Raw genomic sequence first — 22111 nt, forward strand, 5'->3', positions numbered from 1 at the left:
GGTTGTAGCATCGACTGTATCAACAGATAAGCCCAACTGAGCAGCATGTGCCTCATACTTATCCTAAATAAAAACAAACTACGCAGAAAATAAACCCTGCAGAAATAACTTTGCTCTGTCTGCCAAGCTTTGTGTGGTCTTTCTAAAAACAGTCCTTAGTCCAGTTTTTCTGAGAAAGCCTTTTAGTGTCATATTTGCCAGAAAGTATAGTTCAGAAGTTATCTGAGACAACGCAAATGCTGGAATGCTTGAAGGTGTTACCGAAGTTCATACAGTGTCAGTGAACATGTTCAGCACTGGTCCCAACACATTTTCTGTGTGTTTACAGCTTCCCCAGGAACAGTGAATTCTCTTCTGGAAAAGTATTTTCTGCAAACACACAGCCTTTGGGGGGAAATCGGAGCCAGGAGCCTGCGCCGGGCGCATGCGAGCGCTCCCATACGCTGCTCTCCGCACTTGACAGCACCGGCTGGAGTCCTGGTGTGCCTGGCTGGTCACTGGCAATGACTCACCGCTTTGTTTCCGGTGTCAAGAAACAGATTTTCAAGTCTCAAATTGTCCCGGCAGCTGATCCCACCAGTTTTGCCTGTTACCCTGCAGAGTCAGAAACTTGTGCTGCGTGCAGAGAAAGCTCGTTGTTTACTGAAGAAATTTGTACTTGTACTCGCCCAAGAAGTATCAATGGACATCTTTGGGATTACAAAGGCAGTTAACTCCTTAATAAATGTTAACAAGTGATTAGACTAGCTCAAATCAGGTTCAAATTTCACAGATATGCTGCCCGTCTCTTAAAAGTGAAGGTGTAGGATTGTTTTTTCCAACCTCTGCTCCAAGCTATAAACTCAAATAGCATTGATAGCTGCTCCGCAACTCACGCACAAGAGACATTTGCCATGAAACGTGTTATCAGTGCAACCTTCTGACGTGGTCCCCAGCCTCTCACTTTACTGTGGAGCAGGAGAAAGACCCGTTCCCACAGCACAGAGAGGGTGAAACTCCCAGAGCTGCTGCTCCTCCTCCACACCTCAAAAGCTGAGAGTAAACTAGGCCACAAGAGTAGCTGCTTGCCAAGTTTTATCTTGGAAAACAAGGGAAATATTTATGACCGTTGGGAACTTGGAAAAAAAAAAGACAACTTTTCAATGTGTGATACTGAAATAACATGAAGTACTGAGCCAGTATTCCTGTAACTGCGGTTCTCTGAGGGAGGAAAACACAAGGTGTCAGGCACCAGCCTTCAAAAGTCTGGTCTCTAACACTACCAAGAAGCTGATCCAAGCCGACCTAGTATACGACAACCATCTAAGGCCAAAAATCTTCACATTCAGAATTTAGGAAAATGTAATTTCACAAGATCACTGCAAACAAGAACTATGCTATATAGATTTTTTCATTTAAAAAAGAAAAATGCTAATGAAGGGGGGATCAATAAAATACATCATGCAAATAGGAAACTAAATTTTCTGTTAATATTTAAGAAGCAAAAAAGCACACAGTGCTTTAGAGAGCAAGGGATACAGCATGCAACACAAAGAAAGCAACCAAGCAGGGATATTCAAATACATGGTTATTTCCTTGCTTTTAAAAGTGCTCTATTTCATTTTCTTTTCCACAGGATTTTTTTTTTTCCATGCTGGCTTTTTAAAAATCTGCTTTAAAAAAGAAATTAAAGTCTGCAATATCTTTTACATTTTGCAAATAAAGGAATTGTTTCTTTGTTATGCTTCTGACTCCTGAGGCAAAGTACAGGAGTATTAATGGTCAGGAAACTGGTCTCAAGAAATGCCCGTGGTTGTCCTTGCAACCCTCTGGGGAGGAAAATGGCTCTGCTTCCCAGCTGTTCTCAGACCCGTGAACCAAGCTGTTTCAGGAGAATATAGACTGACTCCAGCAGGTGAAGCATACAACGAATTTTAAACCTGCTTTCCTCCTCTACATCTCCATGCCACGTGAAGCCCAGTCAGGACAAAATTAAACCCACAGAGCCTTACTGAAAACAGGTCTAACTGGGTACCTCAACCTCTGCTTAGCTATTTCATGAGAGAATAAACCTGTAGTTACTTCTTTGTATCTCCCTCCTTAAGTAATTCAGTAGTATATGAGGGCTTAAATTCTGCATCAGATATAAAAGTGAAAAGAAAACGATACCAACTGAAAAGTTTGTTTAATCATGACCTGAGGGATGGCCAATGGACCACTGGATAGAAACCACAAGCACAAGCTAAATCATCTCTTACATTAAGCAAAAGCTGTGGCTGCCTGCCAGACAATGAGACATAACTATATGGCAAAGAGGCCTGCAGATAGTCAGGTCAGTGACAGGCAGAAGGCTGGCAGCTACCGAAACCCGCTGCACCTTTGTGTAGATCTCTTGGCATTTAACATTTGTTCTCTGGCATGGAGGAAATGTGTCACAAGAAGCAGCTGGCAACCTCATTTGGACAGGAAAGAAGTCCTCCAGTGTAGGCATCTGAGGCAGACATGCACATTCCCTACTGACTGATTTTCGTGGTTAAAACTGATGAAGACACTCCCCATCAGGCACTCACCTACAGAACACAGTGCACAGGCTTGCGATCGCTGGTGTGACCTGCACACTGCATAAATGCAGTGTCTCCTGTCAGGCACATTACCTTCTTTACTCATTTGCTGTATCTCCAGGACACGCAAAATCCCTAACATCAAAATTTCCTTCTGGGCACATTTTCCCTCTGAAATTTATATCCTTTCTTTCCAGGGAAAAGAGGTATATAGATGTTTGATGGGACAATAAAATAGTTTAGTAAGTATTTCTTATTGAAAAGCAACTGTGGGCCACTTTTTAAAGATGCTTACCCTTCTTGATGGAGTTCCTGGTTATATCAAAACAAATGTGAGATAAACCAAACTGGGCACACTTTGACAGTGTCTGGTTAACATTATCATTTATTTCTTCTGCAGAAGCAATGATGAAGGAGACTCCCATTGTAGCACTGTGGCTTGAATTTTCAAATAACATTACACCTCACCTTTTTGAATGCCCTTCCACAATAGCTCAGTTAGGTGCTAGAATTCAGCCGCAGGGTGGCCTTTTAATAAACATTAATTGAAAAGGAGAAGTATACTTTCTACTCCAGGAGAGCTGAAACTTTGCCGTTAGTTTGTATATCGTCATATTGTGTATTAGTACAAGTGTTGCCATAGAATTAAAACATATGGAAACCTGGGCAACAGATCATACAAACAGACATAATCCTAATAATGAAGTATGTAAACAAACGAAAGCAAATTCCACTGCAACCAAACTGTACTCATCAGACAGACCTGTTGTAGTGTATTTCTGTGCCAGCTATGAAAGAAACATGGTAGCATAGCTGAATATAAAAACGAGGTTCAATAAAATTCAGAGCCTGGTCAAGATGAGTCATTATGATATTCAAAACTAGCAGCCATTTGTTAACATCGAAAATTCTCAGATATTGAGAACAATCTTTGATACAGAGAGATATGGATTTGATGGATGGACTACTCAATGTATAAGGAATTGGCTGGATGGCCACATCTAAAGAGTTACAGTCAATGGCTCAATGTCCAAATCGAAACCAGTAACGAGTGGTGTCCCTCAAGGGTCCATATTGGGACCGGTACTGTTTAATATCTTCATCAATGACACAGACAGTGGGATTGAGTGCACCCTCAGCAACCCTGCAGATGACACCAAGCCGAGTGGTGCCGTTGATTCACTTGAGGGACAAGATGCCATCCAGAGGGACCTTGACAGGCTTGAGGAGTGGGCCTGCGAGAACCTCATGAAGTTCAACAAGGCCAAGTGCAAGGTCCTGCACCTGGGTCTGGGCAATCCCCAATATCAGTACAGACTGGGGAATGAATGGATTGAGAGAAGCCCTGTGGAGAAGGACTTGGGGATATTCATGGATGAAAAATTGGACATGGGCCCATAATGTGTGCTTGCAGCCCAGAAAGCCAGTTGTATCCTGGGCTGCATCAAAAGAAGCGTGGCCAGGAGGTCAAGGGAGGTGATTCTGCCCCTCTACTCCGCTCTCATCAAGACCCCACCTGGAGTACTGCGTCCAGCTTTGGGGTCCCCACCACAAGAAAGACATGGACCTGTTGGAGTGGGTCCAGAGGAGGGCCACGAAAATGATCGGAGAGGGCTGGAGCACCTCTCCTATGAGGACAGACTGAGAGAGTTGGGGCTGTTCAGCCTGGAGAAGAGAAGGCCCCGGGGAGACCTTATTGCAGCCTTCCAATATATAAAGGGGGCTTATAAGAAAGATGGAGAGAGACTTTTTAGCAGGGCCTCCAGTGACAGGACAAGGGGCAACGGTTTTAAACTGAAAGAGGGTAGATTTAGATTGGACATAAGGAAGAAACTTTTTATGATGAGGGTGGTGAGACACTGGAACAGGCTGCCCAGAGAAGTTGTGGATGCCCCATCCTTGGAAGTGTTCAAGGTCAGATTGGATGGGGCTTTGAGCAACCTGATCTAGTGAAAGATGTCCCTGCACATGGCAGGGGGGTTGGACTAGATCATCTTTGGAAGTGCTTTCCAACCCAAACCATTCTATGATATTAAATATGAATGCAATTGTGGAATAAGTTGGTGGGATAGAAGAATAAAGCAATTAGTATATAGTACCTCATTACAGCTGGTATTTCAAAATCAATTAATTCAATTAATGTTAGTTGAAAACTAAAAATATGTTATCACTGAAGATAACAGGAAAGTCAATTATTTGGAGTAATACCTATGTAATCAGCTTGATTTGAATATGACCAGGGAATAAGTTATGTACTCACCTCCAGAATAACAGTCTGGAGCTGAACAACCCATCTCATGCTCGTTTCTGATGCTTACTGAAGTTGTCACAGACCAGGTCCATCCTCCCTCACAGCTTGTTGCTCTTTGGTTATGGGTGCTTGCAGACACGTTGCTAACACGAGGCTGTTATTATCAGCTACAGAGGATGGGCAGCAGAAACGGGATAGAGGGCTCAGTATTTCATAATTTTTATAATTCTCTCAGCTTTCTGGGAAAATTTTAAGGTTTGTTGTTTGGCAATTCACCTCCATAAAATGTTGGAAGAGCTAAAGAGGTTGAAAAGCAGAGCCATGCCTCCAGGTTAAGTATAAAAATTCCATGGTGCATATCAATTCCTATTTGACCTGGACTCCTTTAGCATCCCTCTCTCAACAGATCTACTGTGGTCTAACTATCTATTGCCTTCATGACTTGAGACAATCTCTATCGCTCTAGACTCTCATCCATGCCCTTGCAGGGCTGTATTTCTTGTAGCCTTCAGGTAGCTCAGTGGATAACAGTGACCATAGGAGCACTAATGGAAACCCTGCAGCAGATTTCCCGTGCACATCATGCAACCTCCTCAGCAACATGTCAGTAGAGTCACCAGTAAAATGTACAGACCCACTGTGCAGACACAGCCTGCAAACACCTCTCTCCAAAAGATCTTACAGGGTGCCTTCTTCCATCAGGCTAGAGCCATGCAGTATTATGAGGACCCTTCAGACTGCCACCCTTCCCTCTCAGGGAGTTTCCTGCAGTACAATACAGGTCATACACATGCTATACAAACTAGGATGGTACGATCACCAAGTTAGAAAAGGCCTCAAGAGGGAGGTTCAGCTAGTGCAGATGGCCAGCAGGCAACAATTCCATTTTCCAGCAAGTTTCAAAGATTAAGGTTTTTTTTCTCTTTTCAGAGAATCATTTGAATACTTTCAATCTGTGGACTTATATTGAAACTTCTACTGCTCTGGGCTTCAGCTGGAGCTCTTCCTTTCTCTCTCATTTTCTCCCTCTCTCTCAAGTAGCAAACAGAGATACCTAAGCTGACAAGTGGGTGCCACGTGTGATCTTGCAGTAAGCGGCTAGGTTATTTCTCTTGGGAATAGTGGACTAACTTGCAGCTGTTCAGCTATGCCTGTAAAGGCATGGCAGTGAAATTCCCTTCTAGATGCATAACTAACAGAAAACACAAAATGGTCTGTCAAAAAGAAACAGCACAAAAGCTAAGCGACTCTGGAAAGGCTAACTAACAGAAAAAGATCTAGCTGACCCAGCAAAGGAAAAGATTATTGGACTCCTCTGCTAGTAAGGGGTTGATTGATCATGTAACTATTTTTGGCTTCAACACCCACCAGCTGTGAAGTCTACTCCAAATTCATGAGTGCTTTTTCATATAAAAACAAACATTGATTACAGCTCTTTGCTTTTTACCTACATGTGGTCGTCCAAACTACACATACCACTCATCTTATTTCCATATATGACAACTTCACTGTGCAAAGTTCTCTCTTCTTTTTCAAACAAACCACAGTTACTGCCCTAATAAGTCTCCAGTTTGACACTTAGTTTAAAATAAGCACTGGAAGTGGCTATATTTAGAGAACAATCTGGTATTGGTATAAATCCTTTCATGTTTCCACTTAACCACACAAGAATATTCTTGGCCAGGAAAGAAATTCCTCTGCAAAAGGCCTTGTAAGAATTAAAATGCAAAGCAATGACTATATAGGAACTAGTAAAGATTCATGTGTTTGAACTCCTCCTGCTCATTACTAAACTTCAGCTAAACTTACACAAAGCAACAGCCTAGATTAGCATTGCCTAGCTATATGTATGCATATTTAAAATGTTACAAGTCACCCTACTTGAAATGCTATAAGCAACAGCTTAAAATGATGCATTCCTATAGCTACATGTAAGTTTTCAAGGATATATATGAAGATGTTAATAACTGGTTTGCTGACAGTAAGTACTTTGAAGCTGAATATGCAACTGCAGATGCAGATGCTAAGCAAACCAGTATACTGACACAGACTTGTAAATGGACTTTATTCTGCATACTGACAGACTTTATCATTGTTTGTGCCCTGGAGGTTATCGTGTCTCCATGGCATAGCTCTAGGAGAAAAAAAATCAAGTAAATCCTTTCTTTTTAAACGTATTTATTGTTGCTATATTGGGTACACTTTAAAAATCCAGGTACCAGGATGCTTGTATTTGCAGTTTTCATTCGTGTATGCAGAGGTACTCTAGCACTCAAGGCAGCCTTTACTTTCCTTTATGAGAACTTAGGAATTTAGACAGTCACAAATTAGTTTACACTTAGGAAAACCATAACCATTGAACTTCTGATTACTGGCTCCAAATTTGTTCACAGCTATGGGAGTATACTGCTGCTTAAGCTATGGCTCAAAGCCTGAGCAGTACTAAAAGCTCCTCATTTTCTTGTTGCCTGTATGGAGTAAATTTTCTACAGGATTCTTAAGGATGGCACCAAACTGTAGGGCTCTATAATGGAAAATTACTCACTGTAGAGTAGACGCAAGATATAAAAACAATGGCATTATCCTAGCTCTGCTGCAGATTCTCACTGTTGTTCTGCCATAGTCATGCAGGACAAAATTGGCTGTCGCCTGACACTTGGGTACTCAGATATGATTTTCCAGGGTTGAAGAAGGTCTCAGTAAGATTGTGAAGCATGGCGTGACACATTGAAATGTGTCTCCAAGTCTCTGGTCTTCTGGTTCCAGCCCCTACTTAGACCTTGTAAATTTTTGTGACTGCTTGCCACAAGTGTGTACATGTTTAAGGCAGGGAATACACTTCTCTGTACACTAGGCACCTGGCACATGGGGGAAGGAGAGAAGAAGGGATTTGCTAAGAGCACACAACAGTAATAAATACTGATAATGAACTGCAGGTCAGCTTGGGGATACATGGCTTGGTAGAATTAAGGCCTCTATTTCCCAAACAGATGCAAGGCAAACAGCGCAGACATTTACGTCTGTTTCATCGCTGCCTGAACCTATTCTGATGAGCTGAGAGCAACTCAAAGCCCATATCCATTCATTCGTCTGCCTCCCTGCTGACTCCACTAAACAATGATGCCAATTATGTCAACTCTGTTGTATGGCCTTAAATGAACTCAACCCACTTTGGCTAAACAGCTGCGAGACAGTACTGTCAGTCAAGGAGGTTCATCTGCAGAATAATCTGCTAGGAGTGATTAGATGGAGCAGAACTATTTTGCTAAAGCTTTCTCAGGATAACAACCATGTGTAAAACAGCACACAGCAAAGACAAGAAATCTTCAAATGGGAATTACTAAAAAAGTAGGAAATTATGAAGAACAGACCCTTTTGCAAAATGCATAAGAGTGCGCTACACCTTAGCTTATCTGTTTCCCATGAAATCTTGCAGCCAGGAGCATTAGGAAACCTTAGCTACATGATAATCAAGCCCCAAAAATATCAGTAAGGAACAAGTTCTCCATGTCCTGTTAACAATTAAGAGAGCCTTCATCTAACAGGGGACCTACAACAAACTCTCATTTCTTCTCTTGAATGAGGGTGCAGAGATTTTATATATACATAAATGGACTCAGACATGTACACATACATGTGACTATTCTGTTTAATTCTTACCTTAAAAAGTACCAGAAATTCTCATGTTCTTCACTGGGGGTGGAGATCTCTCTGAAAGACCACTGCAGTAGGGCTTTTCTTAGCTTTCAGTCAAAAACGTTAAGATACCACGGAATCACAGAATGGTTGAGGCTGGAAGGGACCTCTGGAGGTCATCTGGTCCAACCCCCTGCTCAACCAGGGACACCTACAGCCAGTTACCCAGGACCATGTCCAGATGGCTTTTGAGTGTCTCCAAGGAGGGAGACTCCACATCCTCCCTGGGCAACCTGTGCCAGTGCTCAGTCATCCTCACAGTGAAAAAGTGTTTCCTGATGTTCAGAGGGAACCTCCTGTGTTTCACCTTGTGCCCATTGCCTTTTGTCCTGTCACTGGGCACCACTGAAAAGAGCCTGGCTCCGTCCTCTTTGCACCCTCCCTTCAGGTATTTATATTTATTTATATAAGATCCCCCTCGAGCTTTCTTTTCTCCAGGCTGAACAGTCCCAGCTCTTGCAGCCTTTCCTCACAGGAGAGATACTCCAGTCCCTTCATCATCTTCATGACCCTTCACTGGGGTCTCTCCAGTATGTCCATACCTCTCTAGTACTGGGGAAGCCAGAACTGGACACAGAACTCCAGATAGGGTTTCACCAGTGCTGAACAGAGGGGAAGGATCACTTCTCTTGACCTGCTGGCAACACTCCTCCTAATGCAGCCCAGGACACCATTAACCGCCTTTGCCGCAAGGGCACATTGCTGGCTCATGTTCAAAGGACCTCTGGGTCCTTTTCTTCCAAGCTTCTTTCTAACTAGGCAGCCCCTAGGATACATTCTGGCACAGGATTGTTCCTCCCCAGGTGCAGCACTTTGCACTTCTCCTTGCCGAACCTCATGAGGTTCCTGTCAGCCCATTTCTCCAGCCTGTTGAGGTACCTCTGGAAGCCAGCATGACCCTCCCATGCATCAGTCACTCCTCTCAGTTTTGTATCATCATCAAACGTGCTGAGGGCATACTGTACCCCATCATCCAGATCATTAATGAGGATGTTGAACAGGATCGGACCCACTATTGACCCCTGGGGTACACCACTAGTGACTGGCCTCCAACTAGACTTTGCTCCAGTGATCACCACCCTCTAGGCTGGGCCCAACCATTCAGCCAGTTTTCAATCCTCACCTTACCTCTGCTCATCCAGCCCATATTTCATCAGCTTCTCTATGAGGATTTTACAGGTATAGAAAGTCAAATAAACAAAAAAAAACCAAACAGAACTTCCAGGTATGTGAAATGTAAATAGGTGCTAAAAGTATTTTAAAAGTTTCAAATTAAGACTGGAAGCCCTCTTTCCTTGTTCTTCAGCTTCTCATTGCTCATAATGCTACAGCCTCAGCAGCTAAGTTTCCAGTTAGTTCTCCAGCAAGAGAAGCCTAGACTTCATATTTCTAAACTGATCTCAGCTAAGGTGCCTTTATACACCAAAGAGGCAAAAGAGACAAATTAATTTTTTCGCCTTTGAAAACAATTTTTAAGTATGCCTTTGGGCATTTCTACTGTCCACCTGCAGCACACAAGCAGTGAGAGAGCAGCCATGCCACAGGACAGCTCTATTTCTGTATCGCCCACAACTTGGCTGCAACTCATGTTGCCTTCCCCATCAGCAACATGAGTTGCCTTGCCTTCCCAGAGCAACTGCACCTCAAAGAATATAGTCTTGCAAATACCAAAAGTAATAAAACCAATCATCATCATCATCATCATCATCATCATCGTTGCCTCAGAAAGATTTTTAAATACAGAACACATTGGTTAAGCTCACTACTTCCAACCTTTATGAGAGGGGACTTGCCCCTTTCTTTAAAGGAAAATAAAACAGATTTTCCTATTGTAATTTCCTCCATTAAGATTTTCTAGATTAAGTCCTTAACACCCAACCCTGTATTTATGTATTTGCTTCCCAGTATGTATATGAACTTAAGCAAATCAAGAGATTTCTGAACACAGAAAGCATATCAGAGGCAACTCAAAAAATCGAGATGCTATCCAAAATTTTCTGGCTGAGATGTTATTATACCCAGTCATTGCAATAAAGTTGTGCCATCCAAGACCTGCCAACATCCACAACAGGAAATAAAGACTCAGGGAAAAGTCAGTGTCACCTATAACTCCCCAAGAAAGTCAGCATTATTGATTTCCAAAGAAAATACCCCACGAACCAAATTATCGTCACTCTGCAAAAAATATAAGGAGAAAAATTAAGGCAGAACTCATGAGCTTTAACTCTGAAAGGCTCAGGCGCGTTCTCCTGAGGGCAGGACTACTGACTCCTGAGGGATTTAGTGGTACGGCCCAATAGCCACGTGGACATAGAAAATTGCCCACTCATCCTTTCCACACTATTTCTCAGACATATGTTCTCCCTACCCCATGCAATGAAGAATCTGTGTTCCCGTTATAGCCCCTGGACTTATGGCTGCCTTCTACCCTGCTATTCTCAACCTATGCCCAGAAGAACTGATGACTGTTCTGCAACTTAATGGAAAATAATTGGAGCACTTCAGTTTGCCACAGCATAAGAAATGTGGAATGTGCTCCCAAAGGACTCCCCAGTGCTCACAAGTCTTGCAGTACCCATGAAGACTTTAACTCAGAAGTGACTTTGCCTTACAGCTACCTATATGTATATGAGGCTAGCCTAGATTCTCACAGCCAGGCACCAACCTCATCATCTAACCTTGGAGTCAAGAGGCAGCCATTAAAATGATGTTTGCATCCTTCCTGTATTTCACACTTCCCTATTCCAGACAAAGTACTCATCCTACCTGCTGACACCAGCCTTCTTCAAGGGGCTTCTCAAGTCATGTTCATGATAGTTACTGAAAAGCAAACAACTATGTTCCAGGCTGGAAGAAACATGGTTCAGCAAATGTAAAACAGGCCTATGAAAGGAAACACATTTTCATTGCAAGGTCTACAAATGAATCAGGGGGTGACATCGGACAATTTAGTTTACCCATCTATACATCAGCTGAGGATTTCTACTGCAAGTAGAAAGTGCTTTGTGAAGCACTTAGAGCTTTACTGAAGAAAAGTGTTTACACAGTTAATCTAAACTTTGTTCTTAGATACAGTGCATTAAAACATGATCTTTAACGTTACTATCAGAAAACAGGGAAATCTTCTGCTTATCCACAGAGCAGGTAGAATTGTCTGGCTTCCTAACCCTCCAGGCATGACTTTTTGCCACAAATGGATCTGCTCCAAAGCTGAATGCAGTAGCATTTCCCTAGACACCACTGTCACACAGAAGCCTGCTTCGACCTTTGTTCAACCATGAGTGCTAGACAAGGCAACAGTCTTACAGTGTTCGCCGATTGTTATGATGTAACACCAAAAAAAAAAAGAGAATCTGAAAGATGGAGAATGACTTCCTTTGATAACTTTGCATCTCTCTGTGGTTTTGTATACAACAGCTGTAACCTGCCCTTCCATTTCTGTAGCTCTTCCCACCTTTTTAATATGAAATACAGTTTGTGGCCCAGCAAATTTGAAGAAACTCATCAAGTCACAACAGAGCCTCTTTAAGTATTTCAATGGTTCGCTAATTGAAAACTGTGAATACTCTGTTTCCTAAAAGACTTTGGCTGGTATTTCAAATGGAAATCTAATTACCGTGATTCATGGATATTTTCATACTAGGATTTGAAAGGTTTTCAGAACAGAGCAAAGTGTTAGTGACATGTAGCTCATACTTTATCAGAGAATACATCTATTTAAAACAACGTTCAAAGTACACCAACACAATTACTCAGACTACTAGAGTTGTCTAATATACTGATCTTCAGCCATGTTTGCCAAAAGAAAATGTGTTGGAGGAACAGCCATATCGTGTAGAAGAAACACTCTGTTAATCAAAGAGCATTTTTAAAGTGGCGGGCACTATATTGTTATGTAAAATTGTAGGAACCTTTGGCTTGATTATCGTATGAAGAAGGACTATAATAATCAGACTTGATTCTTTGGCTGCCTAGAACCATAGGAAGGACGGGGCAAAAGATGCTTACTCTTTTAAATGGGAGTAATAAAATATGATCAAATGATATAAAGGCTTCTAAGCAATCAAAGCATTGTGTGAAGTTACATGGATGACTACGCCGGCCTTTTATCTGGCCTTCTGTAGCATTACTGCTACCAAGTAATATTAAGACAGTAAAAACGGAAAGATTAAAGGAAAATTTTTTTTAAAGCATATTTTCTTCAGATGTAACAGTAGAAGGTTTAACGCTGTTTGATACATTTAATCAGTCAACTCATTATAGCGTTGCCTGTACTGCTCTTGTACATGGTGGCTGTGGATGAACAATCTCAGAAGGTAATATAACGGGAGAACTACAAAAAAAAGGAAACACAAGTCAACTAGTTGTAACTGGTTTTGGCTTATTTTTTCAATAAGCTTTCAAAGATTTCCACTTGATAGCATCCTATATAATAAAATTATTACGGCATTTTCAGGCTAATTCTATTACACCTCTGAACAGTCTGTACCATATGCAAGGTGAACAAGTCTTTTTTACTAGTAGAAAGGCTTCTGAAGTGTCTGTGGTCACCCTTCAGCGCAAGTGCAAGCTTATTTTTCCTCACTGCAGATCTTGACCCGCATTAGATCTTGACCAAAATTTATACTGAAAATAGACAGTGCTGAAAATACCTTTCCTTCCCTCCAAAAAAATGAACTTGCAAATGATTGGCTCTCCTCTTCATTTCCAAGATGATTACATATATAGTGTAATGAGCGCACAAAGTACTGCCTGTCAGCAGTTTTACTGATACAAAAACTCACGCCATGCATGCACCCTGAAATTCCTAAAAAGAAACTTTAGTTCAATTCATTTAAGTCTTTCATTTTTTTCAGAAAACTGAAAATATTTCTAGCTGTTTTCAGCAAGTGATTTTGCATGTTCATACTCGTATTTTAGCAAACTTCAACAATATTTGCAAGGTCAGTATCCATCCTGTTTATAACAGAAGCTGAAAACATATTATTTGACTTCCTATTAATGGAGAAGATAACACTACAAAGCTAGACTGACTTCCTAATCCTGGGCCCCATCCATCTCCATCAGAGCCAGCCAGAGCAGCAGTGATTTCAGATGGGAAGCTGTACCTCACCCTCCAGCGTTCAACTAAGACATGCCCAGATCCCTGCAGCCTTTCAAGCAGACTCTGGGTATAGTCACCTTGCATACGTGTGCAAGCTGCAGTGGTGTGACCATAGTCTCTCTGGGAAGGCTGTGCAACCAACAGGCGCAGTTGCATTATAAATTAAAGCTAGCCCAGGTTATGTCCAAATGAGCTGAAGGCTCATATTGAGTTGCTGCTACACAGATGCACAGCTAGTTTTTCATGTAAACATGCAGCATTTTGAAACGTGAAGCTGCAATGTAATTTTTCTAAGTGTGGTTTACAGTGCTCTCTCAGTGGTAGAGAATCATACCAGCTGCTCCACTCTACTAATAAGTAACAAACCTTGTTATCTGGAGGGAATCAGTTTTTCTCTGGGGCTACATGCAAGTTATTTGTTTGACTGAGGTGATTTGGCCTCCATCACCACTCCCAAATGTTTTTTTTCCCCTCCTACAGTTTTTTAATTTTTTTTCAAATTCTAGTGGTAAATTATCTATTTTCAGTTGTTTTCATGCAAAACAAAGTCCAGCCTATTGTCGGGAGTTGCAGGTATATTCAGTAAACACAAATTTTATAACAACCGTCCTCCCTCTTTTGTGGCCAGCCTCCACGGCTCAGTGTAAAATGCACTAAAATAGCTTGTTGACTCTCTAAGCCCTGAATCACTAGCAGCTGTATGTGAAAATACACTTCTGAGAACGTTACTATCCTGTGGAGGAGAGGAATGCTTTGAAACTCATCTCTCACACAGTGACTCACCGATAACAATTTAGGATTCGTTTGTTCTGCTGCAAATGGAAAGCCAAGACTTATCAAAAGTGTCACGCACAGGCAGCTGCTGGTGAGGCCCTCCATGAACATAAAGTGCTCTTGGCCATCTTTTTTTGCACAAAACCTGCCCCTGAAGATGAACAAGAAGTATGCTAATAACTGTAATTTGGGCATAGTTCAATAAAAATGCTATTGCCCAGAAGCCTAGGACAGAAGTTATACTTGGGCAAGCAAAATGTCAGATTTCCTACCGGTATCAGCAAGACAAAGGAGAGGCTGGAGTAGTACCATGCTACTCACACATGGTACTATTAAGCAGCTGGTGACAGACTGAACAAGAAAATGGCAAGAAGAAATGCGTTGCTGACACAAGAGTAGTGGCTGAGTAGTCAAAGTGGAGTGTACAGAAGAAATGGTACCAGAGGTGAAGGAGAAATAAGAACACGAGAGTCTAAGTGTACCAGAAGTATGTGAAAGTCAGGCTTTTTTTTTTTTTTACCTCCTTGGGAGTGACTAGGAAGGACAGTTTTCACTCCAAATGCAATTATTTTGGTCAGGAAGACAAACATTTTAATTATCAGGTCAAGGCAAAACAGACCATGTGCCAGTTCTAATGGCTTCTCCACTCCATCAAATGGCATTCGGTGCAGAGATGCCCAGGCTACAGGTTTGGAAGACCCAAACCAATAAGCTCCCATGGTAGGATGGATTTATCAGCTGAAAACCTTGCCAGCAAGCGAGCATTGTGGTATGCCAGGCTGGTTCTGCTGCAGCTAGGTACAAGCTGGTGCAAGTCTCCCTGAATTGCCCTCTACTTTGCTCCCAGTTACACAGTTATCACGAACATGTGAGGCCACTTGTCTCATCTTAGGGTTGTACAAAGCCAGCAATGTTACACTGTTCACATTTTCAAATTGCTTACGTTCCTATGTACAGGAAAGTACTGCAGATAGATGGAAAGAAAACTGAGACTACAGACATGCCAATCTATTTGCCAGTAGGTTTGTAACTGAGCATGACACAGCACAAGTCAGACGCGAACTGTGTTTGCTGTGCAACAAAATCTAGGAATCCAGTGATTACCTGTTTCAGTACTCTGCATATTACAACCAAATGATGTGGCATTCACGATGCGAGAGCTTAGGTCAGAAGAGGTCAGTTTTAAGTCATATGGCACAGCTGTAAATACTAGCTATTTAAATGGTATGCAGGCCATGTTTAGATTTGAGATTCCTTATGCTGCTGCTCTCATGCCTGACTTATCTGATGGCCTGGGATGGCTGTCCTGTCTCTTGAAATTATTTTCCATCTTAAAACCATTTTAAAGTGTAGCTATATGATAAGTATGTCCGAAAAGACAAACGTCAGTTTCCTGACACCGTTCTTAGTAATGTCGCTTGCTTGCTTACCTGCTTACCATAAACTGATGGATCCATCCATACCTGATGGATGCCCATTTTGAGTGTATCACAGAAACAGTCTTGGACTAATGCAGCAAAATGTAGGCATGTTTTAAGGAGCAGAAAATCAGGCTATTTTTATATATATCGTAATTTATTACATCACTCTTCTGAATGAAATCTATTTCTTTTTAAGGATGAGTCTCCTTTGGAGTACTGCAGAAAGAGAAAACTCTATTAAAAACCCCTGAAATGCATGCTATTAAAATATATCCTTGGAGACATGAGATTTGAAGTAATACACACTTGCAGAATTTTAGAAGGAGAGCAACACACACAAAAATATGCACTTAAAGCTGCCAATGATCATACGAGAGCCAGATCCATACGGCTGTATCAACTACCAGTTATAGCTTCAGCAGTTCAGTGCCATGTAGCTCATTATAGAAGATCGACATGGAAAGTTGCTTGACAACACTCCAGAGAAGAGCAAAGGTGATAAGGAGACAACTGTACAAAACCCGTTGCCACTAGTACTAAAATAGCTCCAAGTCCAATGCAATTGGCAGTGCATGGGCACATTTAACAATGATCACTTGCTTTTTGGAGTACATTGTTAATATAAACAACCTCTCTTCCCTATAGCTTGCAGTGGTAATAAACAAATTTCTTATCTAATGCTTAAATCCAGGCAAGCAGATGCAGCACAGCAAACTCCGTTAGTGCAAATTTGAGCTGACAGCCCAAACGCACATTATTTGTAGCTCTATTAAACCAGTCTCTGTTAAAATGGAGATTGAGAGCAAAACATACCCATAGACACAGGCACACAAAAGGCTGTACAGATATTCTTGGCAAAAATGTAAACATTGTCCAGAGTCACAGAAAAGATGTGCCATAGTTATTGTGTCTAATGAAACACCTATAATAATGCTATGAGCAGGATGGTCTTACAGTCAGGTTATGGCTGGCTCTATGCTGGACAGGGCTGGGAGGAAAGCAAAAAAATGCCAAAATCCAACCCTGCAGAATGGCTGCAACTGACGTAAGGCTGTGTTTCCTACTGCCATTTCAGGTGGGTCTACATAGCTTTATTTATTACTCTACTCAGGATTACTGCCTATTACATACAGCATCTTCCTTTGTTTTAAAGTTTGTTTTACACTTACAAAGCACGTGTGTCCTCTGAAATAAATGCACAATTTCGTTAAACAAAATCTCAAAATTATTTTATGAAATCCTATCACACAAAGTTTGACAGTATGTATTAGAATTAACGAGTCTCCCTCGCAACACATATACTGCTGACACAGAAGTAAATTCCTGTGGAAACAGGCCACTATGCACCTGCAAAACTTTATGCCCCAACACAACTGGACGTGAACTCATGCTAAATATACCTGGGGGTGTTAGTGGTAAGCAACATGGTATTCGAGCTCCTCAACTATCTCTAAATACCATAGCAGAGATTAATATAGATCTGCTTTCTAAATTTCTCACCCATTAGTTGGGTCAGAGGAGTTTGATCTTTGTCTTACATTCTGTACCTAGATTTTTTAAAATAAATTATCTGTTCAGAGGCATCATGAATGCAAGAATATTTATGGGAGCATACCTACACCTCTGACATCAAAATGGGCCATTGACACCTTGGTTTACGTGTACTAGCAAATCACTTAAAGCTTGCAGATCTTACCACTGGTCCATTAATCACACACAAATTCATCTGCGGCTCAGCAGATTTCAGAACTAGGATTACATGATGATGCCCTTTTCCTGAGCAACAACATTACTGTGTTTCTTGTGTAGCTGGTATCCTACAAACACCCACTTCATGAAGCACATCACGTTTGCATGGGATTACACTGAAAACAGAACAGGCACATTAGGAAGCATGCTGCCTCAAGCATGATGCTATATTTACCCAGCCTGGGTCATGAACTCAGCTGGGTGTGCTTCTCAGCCATAGGTGGGCTTGCAAGAAATTTATATCCTCAGCTGTTTCTATATTTTACATTTTTCTTTGCACGGTGATTGCTAAAAATCATTATAATTCTAAAATGCAAACACAGAGTTAACAGATGACTGACTCAAAAAGCTGACAGTTAAAAAGAGCACCTTGATGTTTATACTTACAGGTCCTATTCCTGAATTCAGAGCCATGTGAGAGAGCTTGAGGCTTACAGAAGGTTTCAGTGAAGCAGAAGTTTATGGGAGCACAGGTCCACTGGACAGATATTATGGTAAAATGCCTGATTTGTTTCTTGCATAGCTGGTATCCTACAAACACCCACTTCGTTAGGGCCTGATTTGCCAGTCTTGAGTTAAAGCAGTAAAGAGTGAAACAGCTATCCGTTTTACCATTGACTATTTTGTTTTGATTTTCCTTTTGCACTTGACTAAAATGGGCCCTAAAATGCCAGTCAGTTACAGGTATCAAAACTTTAGGTAAAAAAAATCAAAATCTTTTCAATTATAAAAATTCTAAAATTAAACACAAAACCCAAATCTCTTATCCCAGAACTACCAGCATACTCAAGAGAAACCAGAGACATTTAAAAAAGCAGTTGAACCTTAGAAACGTACTGGTTTAAGTGGGAATGCATATCTGTAAACAAAAGCAAAATTCAGCCTCACACTTCCTTTCTGTGCCTGGCCCTTCAGAAGATACTGGCTTCCCTGGCAACCGGGCAAAAAACTTTCAAGTATGGAGTGGAAACTTCTGGGCAGGATTTTAGTTATATTTACATCATCTTGACAGTTTGGCACAAGACCCCACTATTGAGAGATTTATAAGATGAAAGAACTCGCACTGCAAGTCAGACAATCCCTGTAAGAGATTTGCTGTATGTAACTCCGTATTACAAATAATATTTTAAAATATTAAAACAATTTTAAAGCAATGCAAGGAGAAGTGGAACAATTCAAAGCTAAGCTGCCACTCCCATCCACTTCCTCTGTTGTCCCAGTAAATTACCACATGTACAGACGCTGACCTGCAAATACCAGGGCCCGGTGCTGCCAAAAAGAACATGACTTTACTAGATAAAAAAGAGCTTCTAAGGAAGACTGGTTTTGCACACCTGCTACATAGATTTAGATGAACTATTTTCAACTAGATTTAGTTACAATTCTATGAATGTATTTCTGAAGAGGCTAATTTGTGTGCCAAATGTTTGCACCAAACGACTTACTATGATTAAGTTACAGACTGCAGAAAAAAAGTTTATAATGGAAATGCTGACAGAACTATGCCTATTAAGAGAGCTGGTATACCACGCATCCTCCCAGAGTATAACAGTTCAGTTATGTATCTCTGAAAAACAAGATCTACAATGACAGGAGTTGTGTAGCCACCGGTATGCTTATGGTCACATGGAAAAATCAAACTACAACAACCAAAACAGTCTTCTGTGGGCCAAAAAAATAGGCTGCTGCTGATCCAGATCTCTGATCAAATTTCCCTGTTTCTTGAAGCACCATAGCATAGATGTGCACAACATGATGTACATCCGTTTCTGTATGTATTACTCCCAGCATCTCACAGTCCCTTGGAACTGAATCAATACCACTACCATGTGGCTGCCCGTTAATCACAAGGAGGAAGTGCTGCTTCCAAGAGGGCATGATGTTAAGAGGCATAGCTGGGAAAGCAGGGATGGTTACTAAATTTCCACTAGTATCTTCAAAAATACAGGAAAATCTATGTATATTTAAATAAAAAAAGAAGAAGAGAAAAAGCAATTATTTTAATCATGACATCCTCACAGTCTTTTCTAAGTTAGCACTCTTCGTACATTCTCAAACTCTTATGATTAATCTAAAAATTAACAATTAAAGTGACTTACTTTCCAAACGTGACAACTGGGTGCAAATCAGGGGGGAAAAAAAAAAAATCTTCATTATCAACTGAGTAACAAGTGGAATGACAAAACTGGACCAGCCAGTTTTGAATGGAGCACTGATGAGGGGTACTGAGGGGTGTCTATCTCTTTTCATCTGTACTCGCCTTGTCATTACTCCTGGCACCTGTTTCAGAGCTGAAAAACTTTGAAAGCATAGTCCCTTTTACTGTGTGAGCACAACTTTCACTTTATGAATGACATTGTGGCCAAAGCATAACCAAAACTAAATTATTTTATTACCCAGTTACAACTACGTTGTATTTATTTTTGTTTAGTCTTTGGTTTGTTCTTATTGATTCTGTCAAAAATGGGAGCCTACACCAAAAACTTATCAAGTAAGAGTTACAGTTGCATGGAAACTCTGTACAGTGACTGGATTTTGTTCTCTCTTTCAATGGCAGTCAGTCTTAGTGAAGTCTAATACCACTTACCGAAAGACTAATGCTTATCTTTTCCCTATTTAACTGTAGGTACCATAAAATGGAGAAAAGTCTTAATTGAACATGTTGTAAAGGTACTCTTCACAAAGACTGTCCCCTGCCCTGAAAATGCTTCCACTTCTAGAGTAGAACCCAAAATATATTCAGAAAAAGCAACAATGCAGCATAGTAGGAATTTGACAGATGTGATTTTTTCTAGGAAGAGGATGAGTTACCCACAGCAGATTTGATAAAAGGCACCTTTTCCCAACAGAAAGTGAAAGAAATCGGAAGGAGGCTTCTGAGCCGTCCTGCAGGAACCTGCGGAGAGACCTGTCCCTGGGGGGGAACGGCCGCCCCGCTGCAGCGCCTGCAGACCAGTTGTCAGGGGGCTGACACCCAGAGACCGAAACTGCACACGGGAGGGATCCGACGGAGGCTGTTTCCCCGGGAAAGCCGAGCAGCGCGGCACCGGCGGGCGGCAGCGGCCCCCCGGGATGCCGCCCCGCGGAGCGCTGCGCGCCGCCACCGCGGCCGCGGGCTGCAGCTGCGCCCGGCGGGGCGGGACGGCAGCGCCCGGGGGGCCGCAGCAGCGCCCGGGGGTGGGGGGCTGTACGCCCGGGGGGCAGCAGCGCTCTTACCTTCCCCGTGCAGTGCCCAGGGCAGATGCGCGTAGTCCCAGTCGTAGCCGCAGGCGCTGTCCTCAAAGGCGCACGACCCGGGGGAGAGCAAGGCGGCCCCGGCGAGCCGCAGAGCTGCAAGGACAAAGCGAGCCCCGGTCACGGCCCGGCCGGCCCGGAGGCCGCGGGCTGGGGCCCGCCGCCGACCCCGGAGCAGCGCCCACCCCGCGCCCCGGGCGGGCGGGGGTCGTCGCGGCGCGTCCCCCGCCGCCGCTTACCGTGCGCGGCGAGGAGGCAGAGCCGCAGCATCTTCCGCGCCGGGGGAGCCGGGGCTGGCGGCGGCGGGGCGGGCGGGCGCGGCGGCCGGGAGCGCGGGGGCGCGGCCGCGCCGATCCCCGGGGCTGCTGCGGCGGCGGGGCTGAGCGCGGCCCCTCGGCACCCCGGCGGGGCGCAGGGAGGCGAGCCGCGGCCGCAGGAGGGCAGGGGAGTGGCGGGGAGGGCCCGGGGGCACCCCGGGTGGGCGGCCCGTCCCACTCCCGACTCGGAGCGGGGTCGGCCCCGGCCGGTCGCCCAAAGCCGGGGCGGCTGGGGCTGGAGTGTCCTCGAAGATAGGAGTGCCGCCGCCTCTCCGGTCAACCTGCCGAAGTGCATCACCCCCTCACAGTAAAAATGGGCTCTCATGCTTAAGTGGAATTTCCCGTGTTTCAACTTGTGCCCACTGCCTTGCTCCTGCCACTGGGTACCACTAGAAGAGCCTGGCTCCATCTGATGTGCTCCCCGTCAGGTATTTGTACACATTAGTAAGATGCCCACTCACACCCATCTGCAGAGGACAAAGCGGCTCCCACCCCGCAAGGGCTCCTGTGCCACTGCAGCCTGACCTGCTGTCCTGCTGCGCCACAAAACCTGCCATACTGGGGACAAAGGCAGGGTACCCTCACTCTTTTAGGTAAGAAAGGTGCAGGAGCTGCTGGGGTAGTAGACCTGTAGTTCCAAGGATTACAGGATAACTCAGGAGGGGACCGCAGGAGGTCTCCACTCCAAGCCCTACCCAAAGCACAACCAGCTCTGAGCTCAGACCAGGCTGCTCAGGGCCTTATCCAGGTGAAGCTTGATAACCTCCAAGGCTGGAGACAGCACAACCTGCCTGGACCCTGGCTCCACTGCTGGGCTGTCCTTGTGGGTAAAAAGTTTCTTCCTTATGAATGGTTTGAATTTCCCCTGTTTCAGCTTGTGTTGCTGCCTTTTGCCCTCCCACCATGCACCGCTGTGAAGAGCCCAATTGCATCTTCTCCGTGCCCCCGTCGGTGCCAGGGATGCTGCTGGGTACGCCCAAAGCCGTCCCTCCACCTGGCTGAATCAGCTCTGGTCCTGCATGCAG

General features: G+C 43.3%; 1 protein-coding gene across 2 annotated transcripts in view; it reads right to left on the reverse strand.

The window, feature by feature from the left end:
- Positions 1-21044, reverse strand: part of MAMDC2 (MAM domain containing 2) — a 63356-nt gene extending 42312 nt beyond the window's left edge. For both annotated transcript variants that reach the window (XM_076362971.1, XM_076362972.1), the window contains exons 1-2: positions 21009-21044; positions 20752-20865 (exon numbers count right to left, since the gene is read on the reverse strand). In XM_076362971.1, coding sequence (XP_076219086.1) covers positions 20752-20865; positions 21009-21039 — 145 coding nt within the window. In that variant the 5' untranslated portion in view covers positions 21040-21044. The remainder of the gene's footprint in view (positions 1-20751; positions 20866-21008) is intronic.
- Between the last annotated feature and the right edge of the window lie 1067 nt (positions 21045-22111).

The sequence above is a fragment of the Aptenodytes patagonicus genome, chromosome Z, assembly GCF_965638725.1.
Source record: "Aptenodytes patagonicus chromosome Z, bAptPat1.pri.cur, whole genome shotgun sequence".
In the NCBI taxonomy this organism is placed as follows: Eukaryota; Metazoa; Chordata; class Aves; order Sphenisciformes; family Spheniscidae; genus Aptenodytes; species Aptenodytes patagonicus.